Source organism: Amborella trichopoda, chromosome 1, assembly GCF_054954075.1.
Source record: "Amborella trichopoda isolate Santa Cruz 75 chromosome 1, AtrichopodaSantaCruz75HAP2 v2.0, whole genome shotgun sequence".
In the NCBI taxonomy this organism is placed as follows: domain Eukaryota; kingdom Viridiplantae; phylum Streptophyta; class Magnoliopsida; order Amborellales; family Amborellaceae; genus Amborella; species Amborella trichopoda.
The window spans coordinates 14,286,158-14,304,475 of record NC_142336.1 but is presented as its reverse complement, the minus strand read 5'-3'; the positions used below and the strand labels follow the sequence as shown (position 1 = coordinate 14,304,475).

Below are 18,318 nucleotides of genomic sequence, written 5' to 3'. Positions count from 1 at the left end.
TTCAGAAAACTTTTCAAAGAAAAAATGACTTGCAAAATGACTTGCAAATTGACCAGGTTTAAGCTCGGTCCGAGTTTTTTAAACTCGGATACGGAGCAAAAGATTGGCGAAAAGAACTAAATGTTAAAATCCACACCTGATACAATTACCCCCATTCAGGAGTGCGTACTTTATGAGAACATACTCTTCCGAATCAGGATCCAGATCTTGTTGCACCAGTATATCCATCGTTTCCTGGATATCTTGACCTGCATCTGTCACTTTAATATGCCCAGCAACACAGCAAGACAGCCTCACGTTCCTGATCAAATTGCTCCTGAACTTCCATTGCTTGGGATTTAGGAGAGACTCAACATGAGAAGGATCATTCCAATCCGCCATTAGAATATTTCTACGAACTGTAACCACCAGTTCGTTGTAACTCTTAGCATGCTCTTCAGTGAAATGGAGGAAAGTTATCTTCTTGATACAAGGAGGGATTGTTAGTAAATCTGCTTTCCTGGCACTAATCATGCACCTCCTAAGAAGCTCCAAAAGCCTCATCCTCCCCTCCTCCATTTCTGCTTCAAATGGCCTGAGAATACCACATTCCCATGACTTCTGGTTATCCCCATAAGCCTCTTCATGGAGGAATTTCAACATGGGTTGAAGATGAGCAACTTGGCTACTGGGTGTGTTCGGGATGGGTGTTCCAGTTAATAACCACCGAGCTGAAGCAGCCAAAGAGATGGCCATTTGTAATTTATTTGTCAAGTTTAGACCAGCCCCAAGTGTGTGCCCCTCATCCAACACAACCCTAAGCCAATGCACTTCCATTAAAGCACTCCTCTTTCGCCGGCCCCATTCTATGCTTAAACGGTGAAAGGTTGTAATGACAATGTCATAGTCCCACGCAAGATTGTGGGCTTGAGGTTTCTTGTTATCAGTCCATACATAAACACGCAATTGCCCAGGACTAACATGCCTAAAAATTTGGTTTTTCCAGTGTTCCACTAAATTTGCTGGGACAACAATTAAAGTTGCTCTTGACAAATACAGCCTGAATATATCCAGTGGTTTGGTTAAGGCAATTTTCAGAGCATCCAAATCAAATGCCAAATTATGGAGGTTGCGAGGATAAAACCACCTAATAACACCCTTTTCAACCCTTTTTGTAAGGCCAAATGCTTGAAAAATTTCACGGTAATTATGGACATCTTTTCCTGAGACAGCAACCATATTTAAAGATGGTGGAGGTGCAATTCCTGTTGTTTCCATCTGTAAAAGTTTATCAGAGGAAAGATTAGCTAGCCAGGTTAAAGCCTTTTTTGTTTCGTTGTTTATTAATGAACAATGCTCCTTAAGTACACCCATGAAAAATGATACATTTTGCTCCTCTCCAGAAGGTGCTTCTTTGTTATGGAATCCAGGTAAGTATGTTATGGACTTGCTGTAGTCCCAAGACTCCTCCGGGTCAGTGCAATTTTGGTGAAATGGGTCACTGTTCATACTGCAAAACCAGGCAACCTTAGAATCAGGTATGCTTTTGTCCTTAGAGAGCTTCCGCCACTTGCTACAAGCATCACACTGAACCCAAGTCTCGTTTAATTCAGAACCCCCACCATGAATATTCTTAGGCTTCTTCCGATTATCTGATGTTGGTGAAAAAGAAAAACTACCCTCTTTTAACCAAGTTTCAGCTTTAGGACCACTCAATATGCTTCGCTTTTCATGAACCTCTTTCTCCAGCTTATCTTCTTCATGACTTAAGCCAGATTCCTGCCCATAAGTCTCCAGAAGGTTTCTCTTCACTCTGGTCAAGCTTCTGGTGCACCGAACAAAATGGGTTTTCTGCAAAGAAAGTCTAACTTTGGACAAGGAATCCCTAGATGATGTAGAATGGGTAGTTGGTAACACTAATGCCCATTTTGAAGAATTTGAGCTAATTGGTGTTTCTTCAAATTTATTTTCTGGAGAAAACATATCAGAACTTATTTGCCCCCTCCGCCCATTCTGTCCCAAGAGCCTTTTCCAAGACGAAGTGATTTTAGATGGAGTAGAGTTACTCTTTGCACTGAGTTCATAATACCCACATTGCTCATCGGGATTATGAGAACACCATTTAACCTCCACACCACTTGGTGGTCCAGCCAATGTTCCATGGGTTTTGAGGATAAGGGAGAGTGCAGTTATGGTTTTCCCCAATCCAGGCTCATCACAAAACAGTCCCCCCCGAAAATCTGTGATAGTGGGAACAGCCCCAGTAGATATCTCACCAGAAACTGAATTGATATAAAAATGGAACCCATCCTCGGTGGAAAAATCCATATAAAGAGGATGTGGAAGAACCTCAGCATGGCGTTCTCTCTGCAACATCCACTTAACTGCTTCTTGCTGATGGGGAAAAAGCCTAAGCTTCATACAGGGCATGATTGACACTGCCAAGGACCTTAGATGGCGACATGTAGCAGAAACCTTAATGAGGTCCTTTGGGTTAAGAGCACTTAAAACACCAGTCAAGAGGTCGTCAGATAAATCCCATATACCAGAACCCAAAGGAGCAGTTTCAGATCTGATTCTAGCATAATATGACCTCTTCTCCATCCCCAGACCAGGTAAGTTCTTGAAGATCTCATGAAGTTCAAATGGGTTTTTCTTTTTGGAACCTGATCTACTACAGTGGACTTTGCATCCAAGGACATGACAATCAGAAGGGTTCCAAATGCGGTTACCATCTCCCTGAATAACTTTTTCATAATTTTCAGGGTATTCAAGCAATGTATTCCTCTCTTCCCAATTACAGCTGCAAATAAATATTCCAAAGAAACATTACTGTATTCGCTCTACAGAAAACTGGGAGAATTTTCTAGCTAGTAATATCACAAGATAGCAGTTCCAACTTCGACGAACTAATTGCCAATCTCTATCTTCAAATGAAAGAGTAGCAGAAAATGAAATGGAAACTTGATACGAAATTTAATCACTAAACCAAGTTCTATGGTAATCCATGATTCCCACATATCAATATTACACAGTTATGAACTAGTCATGCACAAATGTAGAGACAAGAAGCAAATTCAAATAAGGTGGTTAAAAATTATTCAGTGTTAAAGTCATCCATTTCAAAAAGCAATGAAGGCATACAATTTATAAGACATATAACATGAAGATATACAATTTATAAGAGATATAACAAGATATCAAAAAACAAACAAATTAACATTGTAAAAGGGATAATCTAATACAATTTGATAAACATGAACCAATGAACGAAAAAATGGCTGCCTTGCCACCTAGGCAGCTTTTTTTCAAAAATACCTAGTCATGGACTAGTCGGCGTGCTTAAGGCGGGTCTTTCAAGGCGCCGCCTCGCCCAATGGCGGAAAGAAAATATTGGACAATGGATAAAATCGTCATGTTACCCCCTAAAAAAGGGGAGAAAAGGGTTTTGGTGACCATTCTTGCTCCCAAAAACATTGTTAGTGAATTTTAGAGTGAAAAAAATTGAAAAAAAAAAAGATTTTGAAGATTTTTAGAGAGACCGAAATTTTTTTTGACTTCCTCGAATTGTCAACGAAATTAAAAGGATATTCATCCCCAATCCTTCTGAGGCTTTTAGTGGTTGTAAAAGAGGAGAATTGGGAACCAAAACATTTGGTTTTGGCCCAATATCGATTGAACTTCAACAAGGTTGGTATATTTCAATAGTGTTTATTAGGTTATGTATTTGAATTTTTCACAATGTCTTATGATGTTATTCTTTGCTATTTATATTATTTTTTTTGTAATACTTAATGATATGTCATTCACTAGTTGCATTATTATTTTCCCATTTTGAGATGTAGTTTGGATCTTTGGGAAAGCGATTCAATAAAAAAGTCCATTGGCCCCAAATCAAATGAATATTGTTTTTTCACCTTTTTTTTAGTTTTTTTAATGTTACTTTTGAGTTTTAACTATTTAATTTACAGTTTAAAGCCGCAAATCTTTATGTACCATATGTACTTCTAACTTCTGCATTCTAAACAATATATTATATGCGAAACTTATTTATTAAATAAAAAAGTGTCATTTCTATATACAATGAAAGGGGGAGAGGTGTGGGGGGCCAAAAATCTGCAAGGATCTGCACTTCCCCAAGATGCAGGCCACCTTTGTCTCTAGGCGGCCGCCTAGGTGCCTAAGTGGCCCAAAAACCAAACCGCCTAGGCAGCCGCCTCCACATTTTTTAACATTGACAACAACTTATCCTGGAGCCCAAAGTGTTTTTGGTATCTAGTCAATTATAGGATAATATTATCTCTTTTTTTCCAATAAAGTATTTTTAGATTTTAGAGTTTATACTTTGACTTGTCCTAAGCCCGGGTAAAGCGGTGTGTTGCGTTAGGTAGGCAATCAGTGTAAAACTTTGCCACATCTTATCATTAATCTTGAACTTATGTTATATGCTCATGCTAAGGCATCCTCTTAAACAACTCGCTGCACCACCTGGGCGCAGCGAGAAATGAGCGATGGCTAGCTAGGGCATTCCCACAAAGCGACGTGCTGCACTAGTACTCTGGTGCAATGAGAAATGAGCAAGGGTTAATTAGGGTGTTCCCCCAAAGCAATGCGTCGCAACTACGACCGATTAAGGTGATAAGTAAGCAAGGGTTCCCATGTCATTATGGACAAGAGCGCGTAAAGAAGCTAGTCCAAGAGAATAGGATTTGTCTGGCCAAATGGAATATAGGAACGCTAACAGGTAAGATTATAGAGTTAGTGGCAATGATACATAGAAGAATTAACATAGCTTTCTAAAGGAAACTAACTGGAGAGGGGAAAAAGCTATAAGAAAATTGATGGATATAAACTTTGATATATAGGAAAAGATAATAATAGAAATGGCGTAGGCATAATAATAGATAAAGATTTAAAAGATAAAATTCATTAATGCCAAGAGATGAGGTGACAGGCTCCTATTAATTAAACTCGTACTAGGGGAGGAGATAATTAATGTAATTGGTGGTTATGCACCGCAGGTAGGACTAGAGGATAGAATTAAGAGGCAATTCTGGGAGGACATGCATGGACTAGTCAAAGAAATACCAAATGGAGAGAGGACCTTTTAAGGAGGGGACTCAATGATTATTTAAAAAACGATAGTAGAGGATATGAAGAGGCATATGGGGAATATGGTCTTGGAGAAAAAATTGCAATAGGTGAGGCAATCTTGGACCTTTCTATGGCCTTTGACCTAGCAATAGCAAACACCTACTTTAAAAATGAACTGAACATTTCATAACTTATAAAAGTAGATCATACAAAAGCTAAATAGACTTTTTTTTAGTCAAGAAGGTAGATCGACCATCACGTAAAAACCCAAGAGAGAGTTTGACCACATAACATAGGCTCATTATTATGATGTATGCTTAAAGAGACAGAAGAGAAAGTGTGAAACTAATAGGTGTGCAAGAACTAGGTGGTGGAATTTAAAAAGGAGAACATAGACTTACTTAAAGATAAATTGGTAAAAGAAGGAAAATAAAATTTTGAGTACAAAGTTAATGTTATGTGGAATGAGATGGTCGACTATATTAAGAGAGTGGCAAAAGAAGTTTTAAGAGAAACTAGAGGGAAAAAAATTTTTAACAAACCAACCTGGTGGTGGAGTGCGGAGGTTCAAAAGACTACTAGCTAAAAGTAATCATAAAGCTTGGAAATGTAATAGAATTGATCAAAACTTTAAAAATATATATATATAAATGCTCATAAAAAAGTTAAGAAATTGTAAGGATAAACTTAAAACATATGATAAACTTATAAAATAAACAAGGGACAAGAGAAGTGAAAAAGACGTCTTCAAAGGATCTTGGTGAAAGATGTCGAGGTCAACGAAAGGTGGAGAATTTGTTTTAAAAAATTGTTAAATAACGAACACTATGGGAACATAGCGGCAACAATTTGCGTCATTTGGACGGAAAGAAACTCAAGGATTTTCCGAGGTGTCAAGTGCGAAGCTTCGGCCCTCTTCCATAAGATCACCTCTCAGGTCATCTTTTGGGTATCCAACCAGAAGACCTTCACCAGCATTTTGGCAGCATCTTTCCTACATAATTGGGAAGAACTCCTCCACTTCCACTCCCCCCGGGTTCCACGAGCCAACAACTAGTTGCGTCCCCCGGCAGGCCTCATCAAACTTAATTTCGATAAATGCTCCCTCAGTAACCCAAGACCAGCAGGAGCGGGTGGGGTCTTCAGAGATCACCACGGCAACATTCCAACTTCCTTTTCCAAGAATATTGGCCATGCAGACTCTTAGTTCGCGGAGTCTACGACTCTCCTCCTGAGCCTCAAATTATTCAATCCTTTGTAGGGATTACCACTAATTGTTGAGGGCGATGCCAAAAACATAATCTCTTGAGCAGCTGGAATTGCCCCTCGTCTGGTACCGGGCCCCGATTTTTTATGAGATTATGCATATTTGCAAGGACATAATTGTCTCATGAAAGGATATCTGGAGGACGTCAAACGCCATGGAAGACCAACTGGCAAAGGAGGGTGCGAGGCTCCAAGCTGTAGATTCATAAAAGCTGCGACTTGTTGCTTGCCATTCTCTGGGTCATGGTCCCATTTTTTGCTTCAGACCATTGTTTACGCTTCTTACATTTTCTTGTATATCATTTTTAATTGGGCATAACTTATAAGCCGCACACACAGTTTCAAAAAGCATTAGGCGGGTCCTGGGCGGCCAGGGGGGTCCAAGTCGCCCAGCGCCTAAACGAGCGCCCAGAACCTGAGCGGCCCAGTTGAATCCAAATAAGGATATTGGCCTTCTTCATTGCACCTGATATCTCAATTAAACCGCCAAGAGCCACAAGCATGAGGTCTATACAATGTGTTGCACATGGTGTCCAAAAGATTCTAGGATAAGCTATGTACAAACAAATTAGATGTAGCAACATTAGGAGCAGCATTGTTTGTGACAACCTGTACAACAAGATGCTCCCCAACTTCCTTGATTCCCTTCTCTATCACTTGAAATATGTAATGGGCATCATGGATATGATCAAAGGCATCAATTGACCTCAAAGAAAAAATCCCTGCAGGACAATTCACAAAGCAAATTCGTCTGACTTCTTCTCTTCCTATCACTCCAACCATCAATCATAATAGAAACCCCATACTGAGCGCATGCATCCTTCTTAAGTTCTACAGCTTCCTTTGTGGCACTCACTGCCTTTTTTAAAAAAGGCTTTGAAAGCTCATATGGGGTTGAGGCTTTCATCCCAGGGCCAAATTGGCCAACTGCCTCTATCGCAGCATAGAAGCTGCTTAAGCAAGCGGTATTGACAAGAATGCCCGCCTCATAAAATCATGTAGCAAGATAATACGCAGCTCTATCTCTCTCTTCTTCTTGATTTTATTTTCAATGGTGGTTTGCTTTTTTGTTTTCTCTCTTGCAACCTCAGGGTCAGGCCGAGGTAAAAAACTATCCATAGGGCCTCTAACCCGAGGCTTCTTAGTCTCAGAACCGGAAGCAATTACAACCCCCTTCCCCTGTCCCCTAATAATGAATTGCTCAACCTCTTGACATCCCTCCTCAATCCTTTCCTCATCACTATCATCATCATCAAAATTGACCCGAGCCTCAGACCTAATCTCTGTTATAGAGGCAATTCTCTCATCTTTTTTCATTTTCACTATGTTCAATAATTTCTTTATTTCCTCTTTAACAGCATCAGGAATCATTTTACATGGGGCAACATCCCCCCGATACCGGCAAGATGTTTCTTGAACCGGTTTATGCCCCCTTTTGTATCCTTTTCACAAAATTTGCAACTTATGCAATTTTTATCATTAGCATCTAGGTTATAGCCATATTTCCAATCGGGATCACCACTCCTATTAGATCCTGAAGAAGCTATATAAAAAATAATGCAAATAAATCAAGCAATAAAAAAAAATCACGTACTTTGAGTTTGATTGCTCAATTTTCAAACTTCTACCTCAAAGATGCTTCTAAATGCTCAAAATCTTCTAAAAAAAACCCTAATAACTTTGCAAAAAACATCAAAAAGTAAATATAATACCAATGGGTGATGTTTTGATCAATTTTTGTTAACTTTGAGTAACCCTTCGATCCTTAAAAATTCACCACAATCTAGTCAGTTGGGGGCTTTCTCTCTCTAAATTTGGCTCCAACAAGTTTTAGGTTTCAAACGAACCTAAAACCCTAATTTTTTGCCCTTAAAAACAAAAAAAAAGACGAAAAATGCCCTCATCGAATGGTTTTTCCGCCCCTAGGCGAGGCGTAGGCCTTGGAAGCCCGCCTAAGCAGGTTCTGTACTGCCTAGGTGGCTGCCCTGGGTTCGACCGCCCAGATTGGCCCCTAGGCCTGGGCAATACGCTCAAGCCTTCTGGACTGCCTAGGTGGCCACCTAAGCGTTGGGCTGTCCGCTTTTTAAATCACTGGCCGCACAAATTTTTTGTACAAGGCTCCTAATGGGTAGTCTATTTTTTTGTCGAGAGGCCTGGCCTATGGGCCTCTCGATGGTATACTGCAATTTCTTCCTTTTAATAAAACAATTAACTTCATTAAGAAAAATGAACATTAAGGGAACACAACGTTAAGAGGATCATTTGACGCAAATGAGTGCGGAGGTCACGATTACATTCGCAAGATTCTAATATTTGTAATGAAATAAACTTTGAGAAAGATGAAGATAGGAATATCTCAACATATGTTTGGAAGTGCATGGGGGAGATTGAAGTATGCAGGCCTACCAAGCTATTCAACAAGATGTTGAGAACAAAGAAAATGCCAAACAAATGGAGAAAAAGTATTGTAGTATCTATTTACAAGAACAAATGCGACATACTTACCCACAAAAAAAAAAGAACAAATAAGACATATTGTACAAACTATCGAGAGTTAAACTTATGAACCATACTATAACGCTGTGCGAGAAAGCAATTTGAGCATCAACTAAGACGTAAAATTAATGTATCAGAAAATTAGTTTGGTCCTATACCAAGGAGGTCAACTATCAAAGTTATTTTCCTACTTACGCAGCTAAGTGAAAAGTTTATGATGAAGGGAGAAGACCTTCACATGGTCTTTATTGATTTAGAGAAGCATATGATAGAGTACTTAGATTTAATTTGGTAGGTGTTGGAAAAGAAATGAGCCACCAGATGCTATATTAACATAATACGAGGGAGCGCTAACCTGTGGACAACTAGTAAAGAGACAGGTGAATTCTCCCTTAAGCATTCAAAAAGCTGTAACAAACTCTACGATAGGTAAACAGACATCATGAAACATAGCATACCCATCATAAGTCATTATGAAAAAGCACTTAGAGAGAGAGAGAAGTACGATTTTTCTGATTTTCACACACCAACCAACCTCTTTTCTCTAAAATGAAAACGAATTTATAAGGGAGTGGATGACTGCTCATGAAAATAAAGGACCACATCATTATCAAAACATGATCTCATCTGATGTCAACACAACATGACCATGTGGCAAATAATAAGAGTATTAAAAGGAGAGAGAGATTAGAAGGCGCCACATGTCGCCCAAAGCTTAAGGAAATCAAGGAGACTCCTAAGAGTTAACCGACTAAAGAGATAAAAGAGTAAGAAAAGAAAGTGTGGTCCCTAGTACCACCCAAAGTAAAGAAGTCAAGCGTAAAAGAAGAAGTAGTAAAGATTCGTTTGTTTTGAAACAAAACAAAACAGTTTTAACAATCCCCAACCTGTTCCAAAACAAAAGGACTGCCAAAGAACACATCAGGAAAGAGAATGCATAAGGGAAGGTGTCTAGGAGACTTGAACCTTCGCATGGTGTTATACAAAACGCTTATCAGGACAGTGAGTGAACAAACCTTGAATTATGTCCATAAATGATAAGCCTCCCACATACCACACATTTCCTTTCAAAGACACTGATTTTCTAAAAGGCTTGCCCTTATCCTGTTTTCATGAGCGCTCTAGGTAATGATGCCCAGTTTGCATAGGAAGCGGCCTCCACCTTCACACTCATATAGTGAGTCCATGAAAGATGCCCTGCAATGCGAAACGTGAGCCTGGGCCTTACATCATCTAGGTAAATGGAATCATTAAGAGCAAGGCTCAACCTCTTTTTCGTTGTAATAAATACACCACACAGCCAAGGATGGGGCAGAAATCTTACAAATTTCCATAATATAATATTTTATGTATAAACTTACATCAAACATCACACAAGTGATTTGTTTTTCACTTTAAACCTTAGACTTGGGATCTCCTTGTCCTTAGGTAGGGTTCCCATCACTCTGTGGCATAATACAAATGGGCTTCAATCCCATCCATCTAGCTGACTTCCAGGCTTGGTCCCTTGCAAGGCCTTTAGTTAATGGATCTGCCAAGTTCTGGTTAAAGCAAACATGGAGTATTGAAATAACTCCATCTTCCAACAAAAGTCTCAATTGGTTGTGCCTCAAGCGAATATATCTAGATTTTCCAGGATAAATTTTGCTTTTCACTCAGTATACTGCAGCATCCCAGTCACACCAAATTGAGACTGCAGGCATGGGCCAGAGACAAGTGGTACGTCTACCAACAAGTTCCTTAGCTACTCAGCCTCTTTACTAGCGACTTCCAAGGCTACTAACTCTGATTCCATCGTGGATTTGGAGATACAAGTTTGCTTCTTGGAACTCCAAGCAACGGCAACTCCACCAAAAGTGAAGATCCATCCACTAGTAGACATGGATTGATCAGAAACCGTAATCCAGTTTGCATAGTTGTATCCTTCCAATACAGCGGGTTCACCCACATAATGTAGGCCATAGTCAACAGTTCCTTTGAGATACCGCAGGATCCTATTGACTACATTCCAGTGCTCTTGACCTGGGTTACTGGTGTATCTACTCAGTTTACCCAACACAAAGGATATATCAAGTCTAGTGCAAGACATTGTATACATTATACATCCAATGACTCTAGCATAGTCCAATTGGGAAACAGGACCTTCATGGTTCTTTCTAAGTTTAATGTGAGCATCATAAGGGGTCGAAACTGGCTTGGAATCAAAGTGATCAAATCTTTTGAGCACTTTTTCTACATAGTGGTTCTAGGTTAATACATTCCCAGCCAATTCCTAACTATTTTAATTCCAAGTATCACATCAGCTTGTCCCATGTCTTCATATTAAACTCAGAAGACAATAAGTTCTTTGTGTCCTTTATGCATGCAATATAGCTGCCTAGTATAAGCATATCATCTATATACAAGCAAATTATAACACTGCACTATCACAAACTCTGACGTACACACATGTATCAGCATCACTGATCGAATCCGTGTGATAAAATAATTCTATTAAATTTTTCATGCCATTGTTTGGGTGCTTGCTTCAAACCATATAAGGATTTCACAAGTTTACAAACTTTGTGCTATTGTCCCTTAAGGACAAATCCTTCAAGTTGCTCAAGATAAATTTCTTCATCTAGTTTACCATGGAGAAAAGCTGTTTTGACATCCATCGAATGAATTTCTAGATGGTAAATGAAAGCTAAGGCAAAGAGAAATCCAATGGTAGTAATCCGAGTGACTAGAGCATAAGTGTCAAAGAAATCAACACCTTCCTTTTGCTTAAATCCTTTTGCAACCAGTCTAGCTTTATATCTTTCAATAGTACCATCCGCCTTAATTTTCTTTTTGAAAATCCATTTACATCCTAAGGGCTTAGAACCAAGAGGTAAATCTACCAATATCCAAGTATCATTCCCCAGGATCGATTTCATCTCATCATTAACTGCCTCAGTCCAAAAAGAAGCATCACGTGAGGACATGGCATCCTGGAAATTCCAAAATATACATTTGAAAATCAGGACAAAAATTTGTTGATTTCCTGATTCTCTTACTTCTCCTAGGTTTTATATTCTCAACGTTCTCATGCTTACCAATTTTACGTTTATCGCGTTGTTCTTCATATTCATTATCTTGCTCACCAATAACTGTGTGTTGAAAAAATTTTGCATCCCTTGCTCTATAATTACATTAGATTCCAGGTCCAAAAATCTTTATGCTTTGCTGTAATTAGCATAGCCCACAAAAACGCACTTAACAGATCTAGGTCCAATTTCGGGCCTCCTAAAGTCAGAGAGCCTTACCAAAGCTGCACAACCCCAGACCTTGAGGAATCCTAAAAGAAGTTTCCTTCCTTTCCAAAGTTCATATGGTGTAGCATAAGATTTTGAATATGGTATCCGATTTAAAATGAAACAAGCTAACATTAAAGCCTCTCCCAAAGATTTGCAGGGAGGTTAGAACTGATGAGCATGGCATTCACCATATCCATAAGAGTGTGATTTTTCCTTTCAGCTAAACCATTCTATTGCGGCATGTATGGGGTAGTAACCTGGTGAATTATTCCATTTTCTGCACAATAATTAATGAAGTCAGCGGAACAATATTCACCACCTCTGTCACTTCTAAAAACCTTAATTCTTAAATTCAGCTGGTTTTCAACTTCTATTTTGTAAACCTTGAATTTCTCAAATACTTCATCTTTGTTTCTAATCAAATAAACATAGGTGTATCTTGAGAAATCAACTATAAAAGTGAAAGTATTTCTTCCCACCACAAGTCCGTACGCCTATCAAATCACAGACATCACTATGTATCAATTCCAATAACCTAGAACTTCTTTCCGCTTTAGGAAAGAGTTTTCTTGTAATCTTTGACCGCACACATACATCACAAAGAGTATTATCTAAATTCGCACACTTAGGAACTGGTCTAAAGTACTCATTTTTCTTAATGCATGAAAACTAGCATGATCTAATCTACCATGCCATAAAGAAAAGGAGTCGAGCATATACACAAAAGAAGATATACATGTTTCATTGAGAACACTCGGCTTGAACATGCCCTCAATAGCGTAACCCCTTCCCACAAAGACATCATTCTTGGACAAGATAAACTTGTCAGACTCGAAAACAAGTTCAAAACCCCTCTTGTTCAAAAGGTATGTTGACATCAAATTTCTCCAGACTTCAGGGGCATAATATACATCCAAGAGGGTGAGGACTTTACCTAATGTGAATTTTACTTCAACCGCCCCTTTACCAAGTACCTTAGAGGAGGATGAATTGCCCATATAGAGGACAGTATCCTCCCCCACCATTTCATAGGCCCTAAACATGTATTTTTTGTTACAAACATGTCAGGTAGCTCCAGAGTCAACCCACCATTCTATAGTGCCCCATACAACATTAACTTTAGACATCATAGCGACAAATTTTTCTTCGACCACATTAGAATGAGCTAGCTGTCTCATTCAAATTCTACAGAATTTCGTCATATGATTGACATTGCCACAAAAATGGCATACCATGGGTATCTTACCCTTAGTCTGAGTTGTCTTTGTATTTAAAACTTTCGGGACCTTTTCCTCTTTCTTATCTTCAATTTTCATTCCTTTTCAGTTCTTGGCTTCTTCTTTCTCGGACCTTCAACTACATGGGCTCTGAGGACCATCTGAGACTTATATTCTTTCTTATCCTGGACTCTGGTCTCCTCTTCAATCCTCAGATGGGTATTAACTGTTCAAGGCTGAAGTCTTCATGCTTGTGCATCAATGTGCTCTTGTAGTCTTCCAGGAAGGCGGCAATTTATCAATTATTGCCCCAACATGGAATATCTCATCAAATTTAATACCATTAGATGCGAGTTCATTGGCTATGATTTGAAAATCAAGAATTTGAGCCAATACCAATTTTTCTTCTGTAATTTTAAAATTAAACTATCTATTAATGAGATACTTCTTTCTACCAGCATCTTCTTCTTTATATTTGGCTTCTAGAGCCTCCCAGAGTTCTTTTGTAGTTGACATTCCTGAGTAAAGATCAAACAAATGATCATTTAGTGCATTCAGGATATGTCCTTTATATATGTAATCATTTTCATCTCATGCTTCAATTTCTTCAGCAATCCGATCTGAAGTAGTCTGATCACTGGTATTCTCCGAGGAAGTAGTTGGAGCAATGGGACGTGGTTTCCTTATTACATACTCTACTTTTAAGGTCCTCAGAAGAAATAGGACCTTAGACTACCATCCTCTGAAATTAATTCCTTTAAAGCAATCTAGCTTTACGAAATCCTGGGTCATTGATTTCAACGAGCTTCCAGCAGTTATCTCGTAAAATTAAACACTTCAAAATTGTTAGTTTCAGTCACGGTAGATAACCAGGCAGGCGGTGGATACCCTGACAAACGGTCTAAAACCTGACTGATGTTTGATGGCCTGACTTACACTGACTGATGTTTGATAGCCTGACTTACAGTCGATGGCCTAACTTACAGTCGATGGCCTGATTTAAAGTCGATGGCCTAGCTTACAGTTGATGGCCTAGCTTACAATCGATGGCCTAACTTACAGTCTCAATTCCCTGAAAAATTTTGGCAACACCTCTCCTTATTCGGGATTTGTGACAGAAGAATAATACCAAAACACTCCTAGTACCAGTCGGACTCCCGTAGGAATCGGAGCAGTTTCGGACATAATATCAAGGAACAGAACACTCCTACTACCAGTCAGACTCCCGTAGGAATCGGAGCAAGTTTTGGAGGTTATATCGAGTGACTATGTATATCTGGAATCTGGAGCCACGAGATGAGCTCGCATTCTTCAAAGTCTTTAATGCCCCCAACTCGATTATAAAACCGATATGCAAACGGTACTGGGCAAGGCCACTCTTAGGATATAGCCAAATCAGGAAGAAATTCTTGAATCTCTGAGTTGCACGCTCAAAGACTCGCTCAAAATCACAGCAAAATCAAACTGATATGTTCTTCTCTGTTACTAAAATATTTTAACAGACTATTTCAAATTATACCCAAATAACTTCTCTAATTTAATATGAAGATACTCCTGTAAGCATTCAAAAAGTTGTAACAAACTCTAAGATAGGTAAACAGGCATCATGAAACATGGCATACCCAAGAAACATGGTATACCCATCGTAAGTCACTATGAAAAAGCACTTAGAGAGAGAGAGAGAGAAGTACGATTTTTCCGATTTTCACACACCAACCAACCTCTTCTCTCTCTAGAATGAAAACAAATTTATAAGGGAGGAGTGGATTGGTCAAGAAAAAAGAGGACCACAGCATTACCAAAACATGAACTCATGTGATGTCAACACATCATGACCATGTGGCAAATAATAAGAGACTTAAAAGGACAGAGAGAGATGAGAAGGCACCACATGTCGCCTAAAGCTTAAGGAAATCAAGGAGAATCCCAAGAGTTAACCGACTAAAGAGGTAAAAGAGTAAGAAAAGAAAGTGTGGTCCCTAGTACCTCCCAAAGTAAAGAAGTCAAGTATAAAAGAAGAGGTAGTAAAGTTCTGTTTGTTTTGAAACAAAACAAAATAGTTTAAACAGTTTTTAATTAGGATTTCTATTTTAGTAAGAATTAGGATTCATTGGATTTTGAGTAGGGGTTATACTAGGGCATTTCTTTTGGAGTTGGATATTATTTGCTTTGAGAGTCATGGTAAGCTAGAGAGTTAAGAAGCTTGGTTTGACGCATCTATCATTATTTTTAGTCAACTTTTCAGTTCATTGATTTCTTTTTATAAGTTCCCCACTGTATCATCTGATATGTAAATAGACCCATTCCCAACACCATGATTGGAGGTTAAGGAAGCTAGGCTCGTGGTGATGATGATGATGAAGTTACATGAAACAAGTTCAATGATCAGAAGACGATGATTGAGGAACTAGCATATGAGGTACGTCAAAAACATTAGAAAGGAGGTTCAAGTATCTGATGCACAGGGTGCATACAACCGGCTCCGATCAACAATTAATTGTTCAAGACAAAGGCATATCTAGATCCTACATAATCTGTGACTAAGAATTCTTTCTATAACCATGGAATGGATGAAGCTTTGCTTCACGAGATCTTTCTCATGATGACTGCCTATTTAAACCTATCTTTGATGAGGAAGGAGAAGATCAACAAGAATAAACCTGCAGCAATGGCTTTCGATTTTCCATTTAAATCACCCTTATTTGATCCTATAAGTGGTTCGATCTATGATGAAAATGAGATATTATGGATGAACCAACTTTATGAAGAACCTTTGGAAAAATTTGAGGGTCCCAAGGGATACTAAGGGGAGATTAAATTTTGGAACGGACAAATAAACCCCACATGACACAGTAAACCAGGAAACCCTAGATGTTGGGGTTTGTAGCCTTTAGAGGCCTAAAGAACATGTACATAAAATTAATTATAATGGATTATGCACTTCAGTGGGAGTGTATACGTTTGACTTGACCTAGGGTTGAACAATTTATGGCCCAGGTCATGTCCAAAACCCTTACCCATAGGCATAGGCACTACTATTGATGGTTTATTGTGCGTCATCCCTTATTAAGGTCAAAGAGATGCTTAGTGACGTTATTTGTAGGCCAGGAAGTTGTGTAGTCTCCTGTATACAGAGGAAGGGCCCGTGAGAGCGATGGTCAAATCTTCAACAAAACTTTCGCACAGCGTGTACATATGCATAAAAAACATGAACATGTGCATAAAAAAAGCCCCCATGCACTATAGCGATATGTGCATTTCAACTTGCTCTAAAGGGTGGAATCTGAAATCCACATACTAAGACTATGGTTCCACTGTTTATTGGCCAGTTTTAACAGGCCAATCATAAGCCCCTGCACTTGATTGTGGGTCATATGTCTTTTTGAGTTGGTTTTAAGAAGAAAGTAAAGGATTATGGATCCTAGCACATCACTCCCTGACATTCACTTGTTTTAGACTTATAAGGTACCAATCCACTTCTATTAAGTCTTCTTAAGTGTTTTAAAATTTTAAAGACTCTAGAAATATTGTTTTTAACTAAAATGTCTTCTTGTGCGTTTTGGATATTTTCATATTTTAAAATATTTTATTTGCATAAAAAACCCTTAAGAGGGTATTTTTGTAATTTTATAAATCTGAGGGGGCATTTTTAGAAACTAATAATAATTCGGTGGGACCCACGTGGAGGGGCAAAGGGCCAATCCCCACATAAGTGGGGCCCACTTGGGCCAAACACCCCCATTGCCCATTATTTGTGATTTTAATTCTTAATTGTGTTTTAATTAAAATAAAATATTCTAGTTGATTATTCTTAAATATTTTCTTAGTAAAAAAATTTAGTGGATTTTTTTATCTAGATAATCTTTGACCAATTTAAATTAATTTGAATTCCTAATTATTGCTTTGTGAGGGAAAAGGAATTATAAATTTACCTAGATTGTTCTAGAATATGAACTTAATTGGTCATAGATCTCGATAAAGATTGAAGTTGATAATGGGTTAAATCTTAGCTAGGTGGGTGGAGTGGAGATGTGCATTTAGAGTTTTATGTGATCGCCACATTACCAAAAAAATTGAAGGGAAAGTTCAATATGATGGCTGTAAGAGTAGCCACGTTTTATGGGATGAAATGTTGGGCGTTAAGAAACAATATATCCATAAAATGAGTGTATTTGAGATAATGTAATTGAGATGGATGAGTGGCAAGACAAGAAAGGATAAATTTTAGAATGAATACATCTGAGGGAACTTAGGGTTAGTTCCAATAGGCAATAAGATGAGGGACAGTAGACATATGTGGGTAGCATGTGCAGCATAGATCTAATGCAACACCTGCTAGGAAGGGCGATTAGAGTTAAGTGGAAGGCTCTAAAAGGGAGGCAAATGCCCAAAAGGAAATGGATGGAAGTAGTGAGAATAGATATAGTGACTTATGATCTAACTGAGGGTATGGCCCTTTGATAGAGTAGAATGGTGGAAGAGGACTTATGTAGCAGACCCCAAATAGTTGGGGTAAAGCTCAGATGGTTATGACCAATGTAGGAAAAATCGAACTGGAACAGCTCATCAAACATGGGGCCAGAACATTGTTCGCAAAATCGACCGATCTAACCACTAACCGCCCGGTTAGATTGGAACCGGCCAGTGCCGGTTTTGGGCGGTTAGGGTGATCAACCGGTATTTTTAAAAAAAAAAAAATTCAAAAAAATGTATATAAATTCTCAAAAATAAGGAATTTGACTTGTAATGCATTTTTAAATATTCTTTACATTATGGTAAAGATTAAAAATTGTTTTGGTCATTAATACTCACTTTTATATTTTCCCATCTTTTTAGAAAATTTTAAAAATAGCCCTTCGAAAATATAAAATGGGTTAAAATCCATTTTTTTAATTAATTTTCAACTTCATTTGAATCTGTTTTGTTTTAATCATTCTTTATATGCTTTTCATATTTTAGTAGATTTTTTTTGTATTTTTATTTATGTT

The 18,318-nt window shown here is 38.4% G+C and overlaps 1 protein-coding gene across 3 annotated transcripts in view; it reads right to left on the bottom strand.

Annotated features, from left to right (window-relative positions):
* LOC18444529 (SNF2 domain-containing protein / helicase domain-containing protein / F-box family protein) overlaps positions 1–18,318 on the bottom strand; it is a 32,903-nt gene that overhangs the window by 8,599 nt on the left and 5,986 nt on the right. For all 3 annotated transcript variants that reach the window (XR_016051904.1, XM_011628894.3, XM_088861707.1), the window contains exon 2: positions 137–2,782. Coding sequence is in view for 2 of the 3 variants with exons in the window: in XM_011628894.3 (XP_011627196.2) it covers positions 137–2,782 (2,646 nt within the window). In the remaining variant the exon portion in view is untranslated. The remainder of the gene's footprint in view (positions 1–136; positions 2,783–18,318) is intronic.